Here is a 22,210-nt window from a genome sequence, read left to right on the forward strand (position 1 = left end):
GGGACACCATTTTTATCCAAAAGAATGACTGACAGACACAGCATGCCTATTCAGACTGCAGCAGACATTTTCTTAAAAATCAATGAGGTGGCCTTAGCTGGTTTGGCTCAGTGGATAGAGCATTAGCCTGTGGACTCGATTCTGGTCAAGGGCATGTTACCTCGGTTGCAGGCGGCAACCAATTGATGTGTCTCTCTCACATCAGTGTTTCTGTCTCTCCTTCTCCCTCCCTCCCTCTCTCTCTAAAAATCAACGGAAAAACATACTTGAGTGAGGATTAAAAAAAAAAAAAAAAAAAAGGAATGTAGTGAATCTATCATATCAAGGAAAACAACTAATGGTATTTATTGCCAAGAATAAAATTTGAGCCCTGACCAGTTTGGCTCCGTGGATAGAGCGTCAGCCTGCGGACTGAAAGGTCCCAGGTTCAATTCAGGTCAAGGGCATGTACCTTGGTTGCGGGCACATCCCCAGTAGTAGGTGTGCAGGAGGCAGCTGATCGATGTTTCTCTCTCATCGATGTTTCTAACTCTCTATCCCTCTCCCTTCCTCTCTGTAAAAAAAAATCAATAAAATATATTGAAAAATAAAATAAAATTTGAGGTTTCAAGTAAAAATTAGAATTCTGGAAAAATTATATCTACCACTGTCCCAATACTTAAAGACTTCATCAATGAGAACAGATTAATAAATGTTATTTTTGATACTATAAAAATATGACATAAATGTAAGAGGTAAAACCATAAAACTTTTAAGAAAATATAGGAATAAATATTCATGACCTGGGATTTGGTAAAGGATTCTAAATATAACACTGAAAGCAGGTATAATTAAAAAAAAATTGGCTTCATTAGAATTTCAAACTTTTGTGCATTAAAGGACATTATTTAAAAAGTGAAATGTTGCCCTATCTGGTTTGGCTCAGTGGATAGAGTGTTGGCCTGCAGACCGAAAGGTCCCAAGTTCGATATGGTCAAGGGCACATGCCTGGGTTGCAGGCTGGATCCAACGTGCAGGAGGCAGCCAATCAATGATTCTCTCTTATCATTGATGTTTCTATCTCTCTCTTCCTCTCCCTTCCTCTCTGAAATCAGTAATAATAAAAAAAAAGTGAAATGTCAACCTACAAATTGGAAGAAAATGTTTTTAAATCATATATCTGATAAGTGTTAAATATCTACATAAAAAACACCCACAACTCAAAAACAAAAGGAAAAATGACCCAATTTAAAAATGTTCAAAGGATTTGAATAGATATTTCTGCATAGATAAGCAAATGGCAAGTACATAAAAAGATGCTAAACACCATTAGAGGTTAGGAAAATAGAAATCAAAACCACAGTGAGTACCACTATAAATAACAATTGTTGGTAAGGATGTGAAGAAATTGGAACCCCCATGCATTGCTGGTAGGAATGTAAAATGGGGCAACCATAGTGAAAAACAGCTTGGCGATTTCTCAAAAAACTAAACATACAATTGGCACATGACTCAGCAACTCCACTCCTAGGTATATACCCAAAAGAATGGAAAACAATGACACAAACAGATATTTGTATGCCAGTGTTCACGCAGAGGGGCAAACAATCCAAGTGTCTATCAAGAGATTAATAAACAAAATGTATATACAGTAGATAAACTTACAATGGGATAGTATTGGACCATAAAAAGGAATGAAGTTCCATTACGTGCTATAATATGAACCTTGAAAACATTATGCTAAATGAATAAGCCAGGTACACTTATATGAGGTATTTAGAATAGGCAAATTCATGAAGACAGAAAGTAGATTAGAGATTACCAGCAGCTGAGGGAAGGGGAGTTAATGCTTATAGTTACAAAGCATCTGTTTGGGGTGATGAAAGTTTTGGAAATAGTTGTGATAGTTACATAATAATGTGAATATAATTAATGCTATTGATTTGTATACTTAAAAATGGTTAAAATGGCAAATTTTGTTCTATTTTACCACAACTTTTTAAAATATGATGAAAATGAAATAGAACATGTACATCAGTGAGCAAATAAATATCTTCACGTGACCAATAAAAGTTATAAAATCATTCATGGATGAAAGATATATTAAAAAAGTAAGATGAACCAATAGATCTTTTTTTTTTTTTAAATATATTTTATTGATTTTTTACAGAGGAAGGGAGAGGGATAGAGAGCTAGAAACATCGATGAGAGAGAAACATCGATCAGCCGCCTCCTGCACACCCCTCACTGGGGATGTGCCCACAACCAAGGTACGTGCCCCTGACCGGAATCGAACCCGGGACCCTTTAGTCCGCAGGCCGACGTTCTATCCACTGAGCCAAATCGGTTTCGGCTGAACCAATAGATCTTAATGTAATAGATTGAAAAGTTGAAGAAACTACTACTTCTCAAGTTTATCAAATAAAAAATTTCCTTGAGCCTAAACCGGTTCGGCTCAGTGAATAGAGCGTCGGCCTGCGGACTGAAGGGTCCCGGGTTCGATTCCGGTCAGGGGCATGTACCTTGGTTGTGGGCACATCCCCAGTGGGAGGTGTGCAGGAGGCAGCTGAGCTGATCGATGTTTCTCTCTCATCGATGTTTCTAGCTCTCTATCCCTCTCCCTTCCTCTCTGTAAAAAATCAATAAAATATATTTAAAAAAAAAAAAAATTTCTGCCCTAACCGGTTTGGCTCAGTGGATAGAGCATCGGCCTGCAGACTCAAGGGTCCCAGGTTCGATTCCAATCAATAAAAATCAATAAAATATATTAAAAAAAAATTTCCGGCCCTAACTGGTTTGGCTCAGTGGATAGAGCGTCAGCCTGCGGACTGAAGGGTCCCGGGTTCGATTCCGGTCAAGGGCATGTACCTTGGTTGCGGGCACATCCCCAGTGGGGGGTGTGCAGGAGGCAGCTGATCGATGTTCCTCTCTCATCGATGTTTCTAGCTCTCTATCCCTTTCCCTTTCTCTCTGTAAAATATCAATAAAATATATTTAAAAAAAAAATAAAAAAATAAAAAATCAATAAAATATATTTAAAAAAAAAAAATTTCCGCCCTAACCGGTTTGGCTCAGTGGATAGAGCGTCGGCCTGCGGACTCAAGAGTCCCAGGTTCGATTCCAATCAATAAAAATCAATAAAATATATTTAAAAAAAAAAATTTCCTTGAGTAACAAATAAAAATATCTATAATTATCTGAAAAGGTAATTAAAATACTCCTCCCTGTTCCAACTACTTATCTATGTGAAGCTGAGTTTTCTTCATATACTTTAACCAAAATAATCCTATATAATAAAGAGGTAATATGCAAATGGTCGTTATGCCATGACCGATCACCAGGAGGGTGGGACAACAAGCTAAGAGTGGTGGAGAGCTACAGGAGGGCGGGGCAGTGAGCTATGTGCAGCGGAGAGCTACAGCAGCGGTGGGCAGGGTGACCAGCTACCCGTGTGCAGGGCCACTAGTATATAATAACAATGTAGAAGCAAATATGAAAATGCTACTCTTCTAAATACTGTTAACTTAGGAAAATACAGTTGTTAAAAAACTTAAGTTAATATCTAATTGGTTTATTTTAAATATTTTTAAAATTTGTTTTAACTGATATTTGGTAAATATAAAACCTAAGTATTTTGGAATCCTCACTATATCTAAAGATTATTAAGAAGTTTTGAAATAAATTGGTTGGAATGAAAGTCTGTAAATTTACATTTATTGTTAATATTTGCCTTCTTGCCCTGGCCAGTTTGACTCAGTGGTTAGAGCAGGGGTGGGCAAACTTTTTGACTCGAGGGCCACAATGGGTTCTTAAACTGGACTGGAGGGCCGGAACAAAAGCATGGATGGAGTGTTTGTGTGAACTAATATAAATTCAAAGTAAACATCATTACATAAAAGGGTATGGTCTTTTTTTTATTTATTTCAATAGTTTTATTCATTTCAAACATTTTAACAAGAAGAATGTAAACACTAATTATTATAATTTGAAACTTCAAAAAATGGAGGAATCATAGCACAAACATACCTTATATTGAAGATGGCAAAGGCAAAATAAAATTGCCTAACAAAGGAAAGGTACAAAAGCCTTTCAAATTAAACTTAAATATAATAAAATAATTTAAAACTAAAACAAATAGAAAAGAACAAAATGTGTAAACAGTAAATTAAACATTTTCTTTAGTGCAACTTCCAAATTATGCCGGGACGTAGATGTAGATGGCAATGTAGACTGGGTTGAAAGGTTTTTGGTCTTTAAAACATCAACTTCAGTGGGAACAGTGTTGTTGGTCTCCTTTTTAGCTAATGCTCTGATACTGTGCTCTCCAGGGGCGTGTCTCCCTACATCACCACGATAACGTGTCTACGCATTCCCAGGGTGATGTCAGGGGACGCGTCCACGGGCATTACAAGGAGCCTCTGGAAGATTGAGAGGTTGTTCCTTCTACTGAATGGGCGGATATAAATCCGCCCACTCAGAAGAAGGAGCTGCGGCCGTGTTTCCCGACGTTGCCATGTTAACACTGCTGCTGGTGAAGGAGCGGAGGTGAGAGCAAGAGAACCCTCCGTTCTTTCGGCTCCGCGGGCCGGATCCGGCCCGCGGGCTGTAGTTTGCCCACGGCTGGGTTAGAGTGTTGCCCCACAGACTGAAGGGTCTTGAATTATCGGTCAAGGGCAGGTACCTGGGTTGCAGGTTCCCAGGCTCTATCTCTGGTTGGGGCGGGAGGCAACCAATAGATGTGTCTCTTTCACATCAACGTTTCTCTGTCTCTCCCCCTCCCTTATACCTCTAAAAAAAAAGTCAATGGGGAAAATATCCTCAGATGAGGACTAACTACATATATTTGCCTTCTTTTTAAGTAGTACTAAAAATGTTTGCCTAACTTTAAGTGACACCTAGTGGTTACTCAATGAAAGAAAAATTTTGTTGTGATTGTCTTTTGGCAAATTTAGTGTATGCTTAGAACCCAAACCTTTGTATTCTAAAGAGTAAGTAGGCCTGGCCAGTGGTGCTAAGTGGTTAGAGTATGTAAGATCACCAGCCCAGCTGGGAGCGTGCAGGAGGCAACCAATCAATGTGTCTCTCTCACATCAATGTTTCTCTCTTTTTCTCTCCCCCTTCCTCTCTCCCTCCCTTTCAATCTCTCTCTTAAAAAAAATCAATGGAAAAAATGTCTCCGGGGGAGCATTAACAACAACAAAAAAGTAAGTAGGAATGCTAACTGCAAAAATTATGTATGCCTTCCATACATACTCAAAGCACTGAATTCCTTTATAAATTCGGATATGCACACTTCTAAACAACCATTCCTAAGTAGCTTTTAAAAACAGTACATTTTAAGTCAACTTTTGCACTGAGAAAGAATTTTTATGATGATTCTATTTCAATTCAAATAATCTCTAAGATTAGCTCCCAAGCAATTATACTTATGTCAGAAACCATTCTGGACATCAAACAGTACCCTCCAATACCCAATTCATCATTCAAGTTCTGCCAAGATTACAAACTAAATTTCTCAAATGTATCCCCTCTCTTCCCTCCATCCCTGCTGCCACAACTTAGGTTCAGATTTTCAATTTATATCTAAACTATGATGTCTTATAATTCAGTTTCAAAGTTCTCATGTTGTTTCCTACTTAAATCCCTCTAAGGGCTCTCCTTTGTTTACAGGATCCCAAGTTTTTAGCTTCAGCATGGCATACATGGTGTTCCTTCAACCTTTCATCTTTTCCTTCCTACCTTCAACTTTATGCTCTAATCTAGAAGGATCAGCAAACCTTTTCTATAAAGGGCCAGATAGTGAATATTAAAGCTTTAATGGTCATATGCTCTCTGTAATAACTACTTAAATCTGTGGCTGGAAAGCAACGGTATGAAATATGCAAATGAATCAAGTCACCCATTCTAGTGTTACTTATAGAATAGGTTGCAGATCCTATTTGGCTCACTGTCCAGAGTTTGCTACCTCTGCTCTAGACTACTGAACCATTTGAAATTTCTTGCCTATCGTAATTATACAATAAGTTTGATGGCTAATGAAATGTGTACTGACATTTTCTTGTGTTTTACAACTACCTGAGGTTTTATTTCTAATAAAGTAAATATTTATGTATAACCTACATAAATGCCCTTTGGTGTCTCCAACAGTTTTTAAGAGTGTACAAGGGTTCTAAGGTAAAAAAAAATTTGATAACTGCTGATGTATTTCAATTGTTTCATGTTATACAAGAGAAGTAAAGCAGAGAGGTTACCTAGCTTAGCCATGGGCAACTGGTTGGCTGGTGGCAGTATGCATTATAGTTATATAATATACTAGAGGCCCAGTGCACAAAATTCGTGCATGGTGGAGGGTGGGGGGCTCCCTCAGCCCGGTCTGCACTCTCTCCAATCTGGGACCCCTTGGGGGATGTCGGACTGCCAGTTCAACACATTATGCAAAGGAACTTGGCCTTGGCAGCATGGCGGTACCTAATAGCATTCAATGTTTTCAGTAATGTCTGATAGTTTTTCTGAGAGTTCAATGTCAAACCAAATAGATCAATCAACACTGCTTCTGACATCCTTCAGTAACTGTACAAAGCTCTTCAAAGAAGACTTTTGTGCCCCTCCCCAAAGTCACCTGTAAAGAAATATTAGCATAAATAAGAATGCAAAATTTGATCAATCTTATAGTTACAACAGAAATATATGGCTGGGGGGAGGGGGAGAAGAATAGCATTAATATAAAAATGTGACCAAAATTGTAACTCTAGACCCCTCCCAGAAAAGTCAGAAAATTGTCATAAGAGAATCATGATAATTAAAGCAAAGCTATTTCTTAATTCATTTTCCAAAAGGATATGTACACCTTTCCAGAAAGGCAACAGTTCCTCTGTGTTTATTTTCATATAGGGAATTTTAAATAGGAATTTACCAGTTGACTCAGACAAAGTCCTGTTTTTTAACTACATGGTATCAATTGAAGTGATCTATCATTAAACCTGACGTGACTGCCATGTTAGGTCACATCCCTTCATAAGAAATACGGAGCCTTACATTCAGTATGTTAAATGGAGCTGCAGTTTTAAAATCCGGTTTCTAAGAGATAAAAGCCAAAATGACTTATACATTTCTCTCCAGGGTTTACACAATACTCCAGGCATGGCAATTCACAAAGCAACTGGGATTTGTGTGAGACATGCTTGCTGCCTGCTCCCTACTCTTTCCTGTCCACAGATCTTCTCACCTCAGCCCGTCCTCCCACCCAGGCGGGCGGTCAGTCTTTGGGGACCTGCTTCCATGACCCCCTGTGCCCCAGGCTTCCTCTCACCGCCACTCCTAATGTCCACTCCCTACCATACAGGACTCCTGCTCGGGTGCATCGCGCCAGTTTTGAAAATACTAAGCGAAGTGCGGGGTGACCGTAAAATTCCACAAAACACGTCTGTCACAGGCGGGTCCAGGCGGTACTGTGCCGGGCTTCCGGGCACTGTCTCCACCTGCCCGGACCTGCCCCGAGGGGACTTTCAGACAGGTGATGCCCTCTGCGGGCCACGCCCCTCCCCATCTCTAGCACTAAACCTCAGCTCGCACCCCCGCCCATGGCCTGAGGTGAGGCTTTGCCCCCACCCACCCCTCCCCACCCCGAGCCCAGCCCAGCGACACCCAGAAGCCGTGGGCAAGTCACCTGAAGTCTTAGTGCAGGTTTCGCCGCGGCCCACACACCTGCCTCACCCACCTCAGCGCGGAATCCGCTGGGCACTGCCTGCCTAGGGCCCTGCAGTCTGTGGATGGACTGCCGGGCAAGGTGAGTGGCAGGGAGGCCGGGGCGAGTGGGGAGGCAGCGGGCAGGGGAGTCAGCACTTCTGGGTGAAGGTGGCCCATCGAGCCTACTCCCCATCCCCGCTGTGGGTGCTGCCATCTGGTGACGGTGTGTGTGGTGGTCAATTTGCATATTCCCGCTTTATTAGATAGGATAGTATAGTAGTATGCATTATCTAATTGATAAACATTCCATATATATGAACATATATATATATATATATGTATATAAACTATATGGAGTTTCAGAGTTGCTGCTTCTTAGGCTTATTTTACTCTTCTAGCATAAACACAAACTCAAAAATTTAGAACTAGAGGATTCTTAGTAAATCATCTGAGAACTGGCATTACTAAGGTCTTCTTCAGTTCATTGCTTTTTCTACTTCACAAGGCTATATGGTATGTGTGGGCAAACTGCTCAGGGAAAGTGAATTTATTTTTATAAAAGTCTAATTAGGTAGCTAAACCCCCTAAAAGATACATAAATATTGAATCTTCAGCATCACGGCTTCTCCCCATTTATGTAGAAAATATAAAGTAATTAAGGTATTCATTTCATGGAGAACTCACCCTCATCATTACTGCTAGAATGGATCTCAGGAGATGATGAAAATTCTTCTTTCCATTTCTTCCGTTTCTTTGGTGGTGGCTCAGCCTTTACTTTTAGCTGTTTACCTTTGGGTTTCATGGAAGGGGCTTTTGTAGTCGTAGTTTTTGGTGTTGGAGGATCAGAAGTTTTACTGCTATTACTAGGCTTCGCCTGAACAGTTCTGTAATGTTATAAACAGACTTCATTTACACACTGAAATCTTGTCAAATTAAAATAAACTAGACCAAAAGAAAAACCAAAACCAAAAGAGAAAAACACTGGAGAAGAAAACTTTAACTTCCTCAACAATAGCTCCAAAATAAAACCCAAGTCCTATACCTCTCCAATGATGAATCCCCCAAATTCTCTTGAAATGCATTCTTTAACTACTGACATTCAATATTCAGTTACTAAGGGTCTATTAATTCAATCCCTATTTCTCTCTCTTCACTACCCCCTTCCTTTATGAACCCATTTCCCCAAATATGAGGCTGTATAGCAGGTGATAGTAGGCTTTGGGAAGTAATACATGATAAACCCTTCAAAGCCACATCTAGCTGTGAACATAAAAAACTCTCACATGTGGTGCAGGTTTTGATGTGGAGACCCAACTGCATCTGTCCTGGAGCCCCTTAAGAAGATCTGCTATAGCCCAAGCCGGTTTGGTTCAGTGGATAGAGCAACAGCCTGCGGACTGAAGGGTCCTGGGTTCGATTGTGGTCAAGGGCACATACCCGATCTGTGGGCTCGATCCCCAGTAGGGGGTATGTAGGAGGCAGCCAATCAATGATTCTCTCTCATCATTGATGTTTCAATCTCTCCCTCTCCCTTCCTCTCTGAAATCAATAAAAATATATTAAAAAGGAGATCTGCTTTTTAATGCTAGAGATTTGAATAGATCAAATTCCATTATAAAAATAAGGTGGGCTGTTTCCAATAAGTTGGAATTTTAATCAAACTAGACCCTTCTAACAGTAGATTGAGAATAACTAGTATATCTCCTTTCCCATACAGACCACAGGGAATGTGGCTAGGTCAATTTTCTTCCAGATTCATGCTGCTGACAACTCAGTTACATTAATATGACGATAATTCTATTGTACACTTGCTTAGTAATATATAGGGCTTAAAGGTCTTTTTTTTTTTTCAAAATTTATTTCATTTCAAATTTATTTACCATTATCATTATCACTTTATGTATACAAAAGATTGTCTTACTCTAGGTCACAAAATGCTGGACTCAAACCTTGACTACAAATTCTTTTTCTTCTCACTATATTAGGGTGACACCAAAAATACTCAGAGAAAGAAAAGGATACCCATCCCACCCCAAACAGCCATGAGCTTCACAATTCCTGTCTCATTACTTCAAAAAGAATCAATTATTCCCTAGGGCTGAATTTTTAGACTTGTATATAATGGGGGGGGGGGGGGGGAAATCAGTCTCTAATTGATATAATTCTTTGTACAAGACATCACTAATAATAAGCTCCCAATAATTACAGGCAGTCCTTGGGTTACGTCGGACTCGACTTATGTCACTTCGTAGTTACGTCACCAACTCCCATTTACAGTATTTACATAAAAAAAAAAGTTCCGTCATTTCGACGTATGTACATACGAGCTTTATGTTTTTTATTATTTATTTACCACAAGTAAAGGTCAGGAATTGTTATCTTTTAAATTTTTTTTACTGTTTCACTTCATTACTGCTGTGTATGTGCTCCATGTGAGTGACGTAGGTGCTTATGTAGGTGGGTTCCAACGTATGGTGAAAATCGAGTTATGTTGCGCCGTAGGAACGGATCTCCAACATAACCCGAGGACTGCCTGTACTACACAAACATCTATAATAATAAAAGTGTAATATGCTAATTAGATCGGACATCCTTCTGGACAACTTTCCAGATGAAGCCGGGGCTGCGAGGGAAGCCCAGGTCCCAGGTGCCTGCTGGCGGCCAGAGGGAAGCTGGTGCCGGCAGCTGGGGGAAGGAAGGCCTATTCTTGTACGAATTTTGTGCATTGGGCCTCTAGTCTCTATATATAAGAGGCTAATATGCAAAGTGTCCCTTCAGGAGTTCCATTGGGAGAATGGAAGTTCGGTCACTCACTATGACATGTGCTGACTACCAGGGGGTGGCGCGGAACATGGCAGGCGTCTGCGACACACTGCGATCTCTCGCCGGCTACCTGGGGGTGGAGGTGACTGAGATGGAGGTGTGGTGAGAATGCGGGGTGTCTGCTGAGCTCGCTCTCACTCCCCCTGCTACCCTCCCCTGGGACGCAAGGGCTCACATGCCGGGGAAGCCCCTGTGCTCAGGTGCTGGGGACCCACGAGGAGCCTGCCTGGCACCTGTGCAGCGTCTTCCAGGTGAGCTGGGCTGCAGCCACCGGGACCACAAGGGCCAGTTGGGCTCCCCGTGGGTTCGCGCAGGAGCCAGTCTGCGAGGCTGACCAGGAGAGAGCGTGCTGCCCGCACGGTTTATGTGTGGCGCCGCTGGGTGGCCCAGAGGCCCACGCTATGCCCTGGCCCATGGCGTCTGGCCATATTCACCGCATTGCTGCATGGGGACTCGGGCACCGTGACTCAGGTGGAGTGGAGCGTGTGGGGAGCCCCGGGGCCAGGTGCTGCCCAGGGCCCAGAGGTCAGCTGGGACCTCCCTTCCACGCTGGACTCTTGTGTTTCGATTGCTGGCCAGGCCTAGGACTGTATCCACGCACAAATTTCGTGCACTGGGCCTCTAGTATTACGTAAAAAAAATAAATACCTGCTAGTTTGTGAAGGCTTACTTCTTGGCTTTTTGGAACACACTCTGACATATTCCTTTTTGTTTGTGTTTTCAATGAACTTCACATATATCCTTTTGTATTTACTCTTTGCATCTCCAAAATATCCAAGGTACTAAGGAAAAAAACCCAAAACACTTTGAATTACATAATTACACATTCTGTACATAGAATATTACTTTGTCAGCTTGAATGTCACATAACCATCCTTCATGTTTTTCAAAATGCAGCTCTGGGTAGGCTAATTTCACCCTCAATAAAAATGATCGTAGGCAAAATTTTTAACTGCAGGCTCATACATAGAAGCAATTTCATTTGGTTAATTATTACATGTTTACTAACTCAATGCTATTTATTAAACAAGTACTCATAAGTACAAAAGAATAACCTCTGTAAATCTTCTGGTAAAGTGGGCTAATCAACATTAGGAGACTCTGAGCCCATCTGAACTCTTAACTTCCACCAGCAAAAAAGATTATGACTCACTTTATTGTGGTGTTCTGAAACCAAAGCTGCAATATCTCCGAGGTATGCCTGTACTCTGTTATTCAAATTTTATGCAATCCTATATAATAAAAGGCTAATATGCAAATTGACCAAATGGTGGAACGACCAGTCGCTATGACGTGCACTGACCACGAGGGGGCAGACACTTAATGCAGGAGCTGCCCCCTGGTGGTCAGTGCGTTTCCACAGGGGGAAGTGCAGCTCAGCCAGAAGTCCTGAGCCAGGCTCACAGCTGGTGAGTACAGTGGCGATGGCAGGAGCCTCTCCCACCGCCGCAGCAGCACTAAGGATGTCTGACTGCCCCACGGGGAGTGGGCCTAAGCTGTCAGTTGGACATCCCCTGCAGGCTCCCGGACTGCGAGAGGGCACAGGCTGGGCTGAGGGACCCCCTCCCCCCAGTGCACAAATTTTGTGCACCTGGCCTCTAGTTTTATATTATACATGCTCAATATAAAATACGTTTAAATTTAAATCATTCTATATTTTCCACAGGATCACTGTCAAAAAAATAGGAAGGCTAATATAAACAAACATTTTGCTTACACTATTTGTAGCAGCAAATTCTCTTTGCCCAACTCGAATTTCAGGAACAAACTTCTGTAATAAAGCTTTTTGTACTTTCCAAATAGCTGGCGGTTCTTTTCCTGTTTTTAAAGCCTCCTATAATAAGCAGAATTAATTACATTTACAAACACTAGCAACATATTCTAGACTTATAGAATCTTAGTGCTAAAAAGAATCTTAAAAACCTATCTAGCTCAATCTTTTATCTTTTACCTAGATGAACTTTTATAATTCTTATAAGCTGGCTATTCAGTCTCTGCTTAAATTCTTCCAGATATAGGGAGCACACCAACATGCAAAGTAGCCCATTACCCTTTTGTATAGCTATTGGAAAATTTTTCTCTGGTGATATTTTCATATATTACTTATGCAATTTTATAACAGTAGATACATATTCAAAAAGACAATAAACAAATATGCTGAAATATTAACAGCAGTTAATTTTGAATGGAGATCATTTGAATTTTGTACTCAATGTACTTTTTAATGCTATTCCTTTCCACCCCAATTAAAAAATAAAACCAAAACAAACAAACATAAGTTTTCTTAAACATAGATAAAGTTTTCTTGTGTGAAATTGTAAAGTTCTACTCATGGTTCTATAATTTGAAATTATAAAAGTAAGTCTTCTAATTCTACTTTTACATGATATTCCTGTTATTTTCTTTAAACTTTAAAATTAGATAACCATTTTCTCAACCTCCTAATAGTATACAATTTGTTGAGAACCTTGAAAAAAAATTAACATTTCAAAATTGCTCTAATCGCTAGTACATAAATGTAACATATTGACTAGTCAGAAATACATAAGACTCAGATATAAGTTAAAATTATTTTAACTTATTTTCCTTTATACAATATCTGGTATATACTAGTGATCTTATTATTGAACAATTATAAAGAATAATTGTGAAAATATAACTTAAAGCATTTCAAGCTAGATGCATACTATTGAAGTCATCATGAAGGCTATCATAGTACATTCCCACTAAACTATACATAGTCTTTATACCTGTGAACATTCACATCACCTTAAAAGTCTCTATGTCTTCTATCTTTACCACAAACTCATCACGCTCTCTGTATTGGCCTTCTCCTCCACTTTCTGTGTTCTCATCATCTGTAAAACCTTCTATGGCAATAGTGTCTTGTCCTTTTGCAAATTGGTTTGAAGGAAGACCATCAAGTTCGATGGGCTTTGAGAGTTCTGTAGAGCCTTTATTTTCCAGGATATTTACTGCAGATGAAGTAGAGTAGAGAGGTTCTTGCTTAATTGTACCCACAGAGGTGGAGGAAGTAGTAGCAGTACCAGTAGTATTGGCAGTTAGGCTAGTAGTTACCACCTGTAGGGCTTCTGAAACTAGATTAAGCAAATACAAATAAATAATACAAATAATTAAACATAACAGTTTAAAAAGAAACAATTATTTTTGCCATTAAATTATTTGTAACGCCCGGCCTGTGTGGCTCAGTGATTGAGCATCTACCTATGAATCAGGAAGTCAAGGTTCCATTCCCGGTGGGGGCACATTTCCGGGTTGTGAGCTCAATCCCCAGTAGGGGACATGCATGAGGCAGCTGATCAATGATTCTCTCATTATTGATGTTTCCATCTCTCCCTCTCCCTTCCTCTCTGAAATCAATAAAAAATATATTAAAAAAATTACTTGAAACAATCAAAAACTGCAGTAAGAAATTAAAGAATGGTTGTTAATTTTCAATAATCAAAGTGGTGACCATTACAGACTGAGAACCTCCATTGACCTACAATGACCCTAAGTCCACTTAAGTAACATAAAGATATTTTAAAAAGAATAGAGACACAAAAGTGATGCAAGTTTAGTAAGGGTCAGCTGACCAAAGCTGTGAAATATTCCTAGAACAGCCAATTGTATGTAGGAAAGGAAAACACCACCCCAAAGTATTCTGAATCAGCACTAGAAGCTATAAAACAAAAAGGATTACAATGTAGTATGAAAAATCGTATGCTAACAAATAATTTACATGAAATGGACACATTTCCTAGAAAGACACAAACTACCAAAATAGAATCAAGAAAAAACTGAACATCTGGATAGAACAGTGATTTTCAACTACTGTGCCATAAGAATTCTGAAAACACGCCGTATTTAGTCAGGGGCACTGACCTCTTTTCCCTTAGATTATCAAATTTAAAAATGACAACAGCTGCACTAGCCAGTGTTACTCAGCGGTTGAGCTTCGCCCCATACACGAGACTCGATTCCAATAATTACAGGCTGTTGTTCCTTGTGATTAAGCCCCTATCCCAGTGGTCGGCAAACTCATTAGTCAACAGAGCGGCAAACTGCGGCTCACGAGCCGCAGTTTGCCGACCACTGCACTAAGAGGTCACCAGTTTGATGCCTAGGTTGCGGGCTTGATCCCTAGTAGAGGGCATGCAGGAGGTAGCCAATCAATGTTGATGTTTTCCCGCTCTCCCTCTCAAATTAATAAAAACGTTTTTTAAAATGACAACAGCCATCGGTGTGAACAAATCAAAATTATACCTATTTTTTTTGTCAGATCAGCAAGAAATATACTTTTTGGTGTGCCGCAGAATTTTAGTAATTAGTTTATGTATGCAATGAGATGAAAAAGGTTGAAAATTGCTGGAAGACCAATAACAAATAAAGAGAATAAAAGAAATTTTAAAACACCCTACAAAGAGCTCTGGCCCGTTTGGCTCAGTGGATAGAGCATCGGCCTGCAGACTAAAGGGTCCTAGGTTCGATTCCAGTCAAGGGTATGTACCTTGGTTGCGGGCACATCCCCAGTAGGGGGTGTGCAGGAGGCAGCTGATCGATGTTTCTCTCTCATCTGATTTTTCTGGCTCTATCCCTCCCTCTTCCTCTCTGTAAAAAAAATCAATAAAATATACTTTTAAAAAAATACCTTACAAAGATAAAGATAAGCACATGCCTAAATGGGTTCACCCAACAGTTAATAAGAATACTAATCCCTGCTAAACTCCAAAAAAATAGGAAGTACTTCCAGACTCATTTTATGAGACTGGTATTATTCCAATACCTAAACCAGACAAAAATACCATGAAAAAAAAAAAAAAAAAAACACTATAGATCAGTATCCCTCATGAAAGATCCCCCCAAAAAACTATGAGAAAATCTACCAACATAAAAAAGAATGACCCAAGTGGGTTTAATCCTAGGAAGGAATGCATGCTTAGTTTAACATCTGAAAATCAATCAATCATCATATTACTATAACAAAGTACAAAAACCAAGGATCATCTCAATGAGCACAGAAAAAGCATTTGACAAAATTCAGTATCATGAATAAACACTTTCATGATACAAATACTCACAACCTAAAATAAAAAATAGAAGGGAACGTCTTCAACCTGATAAAGGGTATCTATCTATAAAAAACCCAGTTGCCCTAGCTGGTTTGGCTCAGTGGATAGAGCGTTGGCCTGTGGACTGAAGGGTCCTGGGTTCCATTTCCGGTCAAGGCCACATGCCCATGTTGTGGGCTTGATCCCCAGTAGGGGGCGTGCAGGAGGCAGGCAATGGATGATTCTCTCTTATCATTGATGTTTCTATCTCTCTCTCCCTTCCCCTTCCTCTCTGAAATCAATAAAAATATTAAAAAAAAAAACACACCCAGTTAACATCACGCTTATTGGTAAAGGAATAATTCTGACTTTCAGTCTTATTATTTAAGACTGGCTGGTATGGCTCAGTTGGTTGATACATAAATTGGTTTCTTTATATGAAGTTTTAAAACAAGTCAAAACAAAAGTATAGTGTTTAGGGATGCATACACAGGTGGTAAAATGATAGAAGAAAAGCAAGGAAGTGATTGCCATCCAACTCAGTGATTAAGTCTAGAGGTTATTTTTTTAAAAATATATTTTATTGCCAAAACCGGTTTGGCTCAGTGGATAGAGCGTCGGCCTGCGGACTGGGAGGTCCCGGGTTCGATTCCGGTCAAGGGCATGTAACTTGGTTGCGGGCACATCCCCAGTAGGGGGTGTGCAAGAGGCAGCTGATCGATGTTTCTCTCTCATCGATGTTTCTGACTATCTATCCCTCTTCCTTCCTCTCTGTAAAAAATCAATAAAAATATATTAAAAAAATAATAATAATAAAAATAAAAATATATTTTATTGATATTATACAGAGAGGAAGGGAGAGGGATAGAGAGCTAGAAACATTGATGAGAGATCAGCTGCCTCCTGCACACCTCCCACTGGGGATGTGCCCGCAACCAAGGTACATGCCCTTGACCGGAATCGAACCCGGGACCCTTCAGTCCGCAGGCTGATGCTCTATCCACTGAGCCAAACTGGTTTCGGCAAGTCTAGAGGTTATGAGTTGGGTTTAATTTAATACTCAATTTATTTTTGTACTTTATGTGTAGAATTTAACATTATAAGTTTTCTTCTTTGCTCCACATTCTTGGTACATCCCATTGGTTTTAAAATACAATGCTCCACAGTCCTTTCTAAGTGGTTTGTCACTTCAGTTCTGGTTTCCTTTTTAAGCCTTTTAGAAGTTATAACAAATTATTTAGAAATTTTTAAATAAAAACTTATTTTTATTTCTTTATATCTTTCTTTTTTCTTTCTGCCTGGCCGATATGGTTCAGCTGATTGATACATAAATTGGTTTAATTATGCCAATCACTGTACTTTTGTTTATGTTTGAAAATTTCCATAATTAAAAGTTAAGCAAATTATTTTTTAAAAGAATGTATAACTTCCAAATTAGTTGAGGGAAAAATATACAATACTGTACAATGAAATTACTGCGTATGGTCAAGGAAATATGGCTTAAATAATGTCTGCTTAAAATAATTTAAAATTTTCAAATTTATGGAAATTCTTATTTGTGTTTTCCCTTTGTGTGTTATAGTCCATATGTGAGTTTTATTTCATAAGAAAAATGTTCTGAAAGAAAGAAAACAGAGATATGGAAAAATACACTAAATATGCTACCAATAACAATAAAATTAGTACGGCAATATTAAAAACAGAAATGGGAAATTAAATGGGGAAAAGAGATTTTATTATGATAAAAGAAATTTAACTATAGTAAAATTGTATGCACCTGATTACATAGGTTCAAAACATATCAAGTCAACAGTATTAGATAAATAATTAAATGTCGTTGGAAACTTTAACACACCTTTTTCAGGAATCAACAGATCAAGCAATCTAAAAACAAATAAGGATAGGGAAGATTTTAAAAAACGTTTTTATTATTAAACATTTCAAACATACACAAAAGTAGAGAATACAAACCCTCATGTTACCATAACTCAGTGGTAACAACCATGAACATTTTGGTATACTTCTTTCATCTACCCATTCATCACACATTTAATATGTGCTGGGATACTTTAAGGTAAGTTCTAGACCTGTCATTTACCTCCAACATATACACTTTCTTATAGAACCTAATGTCATTTATTACATTAAGTGAAAAATAAGATATAAAGGATTTAATGAAACCTATTACCACTTGTTACTCATGGAATTTATAAAAATTGACCATTTAATTTACCCAGCTACTAATAAAATTTCCATACATTTAAAGATGCAGACATTATTTAAGCCATATTTCCTTGATGACAATACAACAGGGCCACAAATTAGTAACAAAGAAATACCACCAACAACAACAAACACCAAAACCTACTAGGAAACAGGCGAAAACCACTATTCTTAATAACTTTTGGGTTAAAAAGGAAATCAAAACTGTAATGACAAACCATTTAGAAGGGACAGTGAGAGCATTACAAATTGAAACCAGAGGGATACAGTCAGAGTGTTGTACAAAGAAGAAAACTAACACTTTAATGCCAATAGTTAGAAAGTGAGCAAATACAAACATAAAGTAAGTATTATACTCAAGAAGCCAAAGAGCGAATATTAAATTGAACCCAGGGAACATAGGGGAAAAGAAATGATAAAAGCAAAAAATTAAGAAAAAGTGAGTAAAAAATGATAACAGAATAAAAAAAGTATTTAGGTTTCTTGAAAAGACTCATTAAATAGGTAAACTTTTCATAGACTGATCAACAAAAAGATTCAAATAATCTTTTGGAGCAAAAAAGAACATAATTACAGAAATAGAGGAGAATAAAAATTTATGAGGGAAGACCTGGCTAGGTTGCTCAGTAGGTTAGAGCTTTGTCCTAACACACCAAGGTTGTGGGTTTGAGCCCCAGTCAGAGCACATATAAGAAGAAATCAATGAATGCATAAACAAATGGAACAACAAATCGATGTTTCTATCTCTCTCTAAAAATCAATAAATAAAATTAAAAAAAAAATGGATGAGGGCCCAGCTGGCGTGGCTCAGTGGATAGAGCGTCGGCCTGTGGACTGAAGGGTCCCGGGTTCGATTCCGGTCAAGGGCATGTACCTTTGGTTGCAGGCACATCCCGAGTGGGAGGTGTGCAGGAGGCAGCTGATCGATGTTTCTCTCTCATCGATGTTTCTAGCTCTCTATCCTTCTCCCTTCCTCTCTGTAAAATATCAATAAAATCTATTAAAAAAAAAATTAAGTGAAAGGGATGATTTTACCAGAAAATATACCTTTCTTAAATTGACCCAGATAGATCAAACTACCTCAGGAAAATGGAAAGTCCCAGATATATTCTTAGAAAGTTTAACCAAATCCCTATATGTGGTAAACTTCAAAATATTCCTGAATACAAACAAGAATAAGACAAAAGAAAACCAATACAAACTAATTTCATTTATGAATCTAGGTTTAAAATCTATAATAATAAAAGCATAATATGCTAATTAGACCGGACGAAGCCAGGGCTGTGAGGGAAGCCCAGGTCCTGGGTGCGTGCCAGCAGCCGGAGGGAAGCTGGGGTCCGGTGCCTGCCAGTGGCCCGAGAGAAGCCCGGTTCCCGGGTGCCTGAGGGAAGCCGGTGCTGGCAGCCGGGGGAAGGAAGGCCTACTCTTGCACGAATTTCGTGCATCAGGCCTCTATTACCAAATAAAATACTAGCAACTTAAATCTTACAATGGGTTAAAAAAATTTCATCATAACCAAGTAGAGTAAATGGTAGAATTTTTTTTAAAAAAGGATTTAGCATTAAGAAATCAACTGAGCCCTAGCTGGTTTGTCTCAGTGGATAGTGTTGGACTGTGGACTGAAGGATCCTGGGTTCCATTCCAGTCAAGGGCACATACCTCAGTTGCAGGCTCTATCCCCAGCCCTTGGTCTGGGTGTGTGCGGGAGGCAACCAATCCATGTGTCTCTTTCACATCAATGTTTTTCTCTGTCTATATGCCCCTCCCTTCCACTCTGAGGATTAACCAAAAAAAAAAGGGAAAAAGGAATAAACTGAATTCATAGTTAAAAACTTTGTGACGAAGAAAACTCCAGGTCTAGATGGCTTCACTAGCAAATTCAGCCAAACATTTGTGGAAGAAATAATACTACCAAATCTTTTACAGAAAATACAAAAGAAGGGAACACTACCCAATTCATTTATGAAGTCAGCAATAACCAGATACCAAAACCAGACAAAGGTATTACAAAAAGGAAACTATATACTAATATCGATTGCAAACATAGATGCAAAAAAAATTAGAAAGTTGAACCCATTAATGTATTAAAAAAAGGTAAAAGTCAGTAGGGTTTATCCTGGGAATGCAAGGCCACGAATATATTTTAAAATCAATGTAACTCCCCATATTTGACAGACTAAATAAGAAAATTGCATGAAGTCCTGGCCTGGTAGCACAGTTGTTTAGAGCAGCAGTTGTCAACCTTTCGAACCTCATGGACCACCAGTGATCCGCGGACTACCGGTTGGTGATCGCTGGTTTAGAGGATGGTCCTAATACTCCAAGATTGCAGGTTTGATTGCTGGTCAGGGCACATATAAGTATCAACCAATGAATGCATATATAAGTGAAACAACAAATCGATGTTTCTCTCTCTAAAATCAATCAATAGAAGTATTTTAAAAGAATTTTAAAACAAGAAAATTGCACGATCATTTCAACAGATGAAAAAGTATTTGACAAAATTCAACCTTCATTCATTGTAAAAACTGTCAGCAATCTAAGAAATATATGGAACTTCTTTAATGTGATAAAAGACATACGGTTAACATCATATTTAATGGTGAGATTGAGTCCTTTCTGCCAAAGATTAAGAACATGATCAAGATGTCCAACTCGCCACTCTCATTAAACATTGTATAAGAAATCCTAGCATGTATGTTAAGACAGGGATAAAAAGGGCATAAGATTGGAAAAGGAAAAATAAATTATCTCTATTTGCAGATGCCATCATTTTCTACATAGAAAATCCTATGGAATAAAAAAATCCTAGAATAAATGAGTTGTGCATATTCACAGGATTTAAAATCTACACTGAGTGGCCAGATTATTTTGATCTCTGAATGCATAATAATCTGGCCACTTGTGTATATCCTATATAATAAAAGGCTAATATGCACATTGTCCCCTGGACCAGGAGTTCGACCAGCAGGCAGACCGGCCAACCGCCCATGTCCCTTGCCCCTGGCCAGGCTGGCCGGACCCCACCCATGCACAAATTCATGCACCGGGCCTCTAAAATACACACGCGTGCTCTCTCTCTCTCTCTCTCTCTCTCTCACTCTCTCTCTTTCTCTCTCTCTCTGAGTGGCCAGATTATTATGCATTCAGAGACCATAATAATCTGGCCACTCAGTGTAGAATAATAAAAGTGTAATATGCAAATCAATCGAACAACCGAACAGCAGAACTACCATCCAGACGACCTTCTGGATGAGCAGGCTATGACATGCACTGGCGCCAGGCCAGCCAAGGAGGGTGCAATGCGATTGGTCAGGGGGCCCTGCCATCACCCCATGATCGCCCCGCAGAGGGAGGCCCAGGCCAGCCAAGCAATCACACCCCACGCCTGTCACCCACAGAGTGAGGTGACTAGTGGCGGGGGGTGGGGGGTAGTGCCACATAGATGGCAAGCAGTGACAGCAGCGGGGGTGGGACCAGCTGTGGGCAGCCAGGGGAAGGAAAGCCCCAATAGGCCCTGATCGCTGGCCAGGCCTAGGGACCCTAACTGAGGGGTCCCAGATTGTGAAAGGGTGCAGGCCAGGCTGAGGGACACCCCCCTGTACGAATTTCGTGCACCGGGCCTCTAGTTAACATATAGAAGGCAACTGTATTTTTATGATCTACCAAGAATAACTGGAATTTGAAAACTTTTAAAAGTATAGTTTATAATAAATAGCACCCCAAAAAACATCCAGAATAAATCTAACAAAGCATGTACAGGATCTATATGCCAAAAACTATAAAAAAAGACTACTGAAAGAAATTTAAAAATGTTCATAAATTGTTAAAACTCAATAAATTGTTAACAGTTCTTTTCCTCAAAATGCTACAGATTCAAGGAAATCAAAATCAAAATCTCGGCAGGAGTAACTGTTGTAGATGCCAACAGTTAATTTGAAAATTTATGTGGAAAAGGAAAGGAACTAAAATAGTCAAAACAATTTTGTAAAAGACAAGTTTGGAGGACTCACACTGCTTTACAATAAAGCTACAATTAAAATAGTGTGGTATTGGTGAAACCATAAATACATAGGTCAATGTAACAGAACTGAGTCCAGAAATAGATTCATATAAATATGACCAATTGATTTTGACAAAGGTGCAAAAACAATCAATGGAGAAAGGATTGTCTTTTCAACAAATGGTATTGGAAACACTGGACTTCTATATGTAAAAAAAAAAAAAATTAACTTTGCCCTGACTGGTTTGGCTCAGCAGATAGAGCATCGGCCTGCGGACTGAAGGGTCCCAGGTTCGATTCTGGTCAAGGGCATGTACCGTGGTTGCGGGCACATCCCCAGTAGGAGGTGTGCAGGAGGCAGTTGATCGATGTTTCTCTCCCATCGATGTTTCTAACTCTCTATCCCTCTCCCTTCCTCTCTGTAAACAATCAATAAAAATATATT

The 22,210-nt window shown here is 39.3% G+C and overlaps 1 protein-coding gene across 3 annotated transcripts in view; it reads right to left on the reverse strand.

Annotated features, from left to right (window-relative positions):
* QSER1 (glutamine and serine rich 1) overlaps positions 1–22,210 on the reverse strand; it is a 61,645-nt gene that overhangs the window by 16,231 nt on the left and 23,204 nt on the right. For 2 of the 3 annotated variants that reach the window (XM_080687171.1, XM_080687170.1), the window contains exons 5-8: positions 13,258–13,586; positions 12,206–12,322; positions 11,137–11,270; positions 8,350–8,549 (exon numbers count right to left, since the gene is read on the reverse strand). In XM_080687171.1, coding sequence (XP_080543297.1) covers positions 8,350–8,549; positions 11,137–11,270; positions 12,206–12,322; positions 13,258–13,586 — 780 coding nt within the window. The remainder of the gene's footprint in view (positions 1–8,349; positions 8,550–11,136; positions 11,271–12,205; positions 12,323–13,257; positions 13,587–22,210) is intronic. The other variant, XM_080687172.1, reaches the window with a different exon arrangement.

The sequence above is a fragment of the Plecotus auritus genome (genome assembly GCF_963455305.1).
Source record: "Plecotus auritus genome assembly, chromosome: 9".
In the NCBI taxonomy this organism is placed as follows: Eukaryota; Metazoa; Chordata; class Mammalia; order Chiroptera; family Vespertilionidae; genus Plecotus; species Plecotus auritus.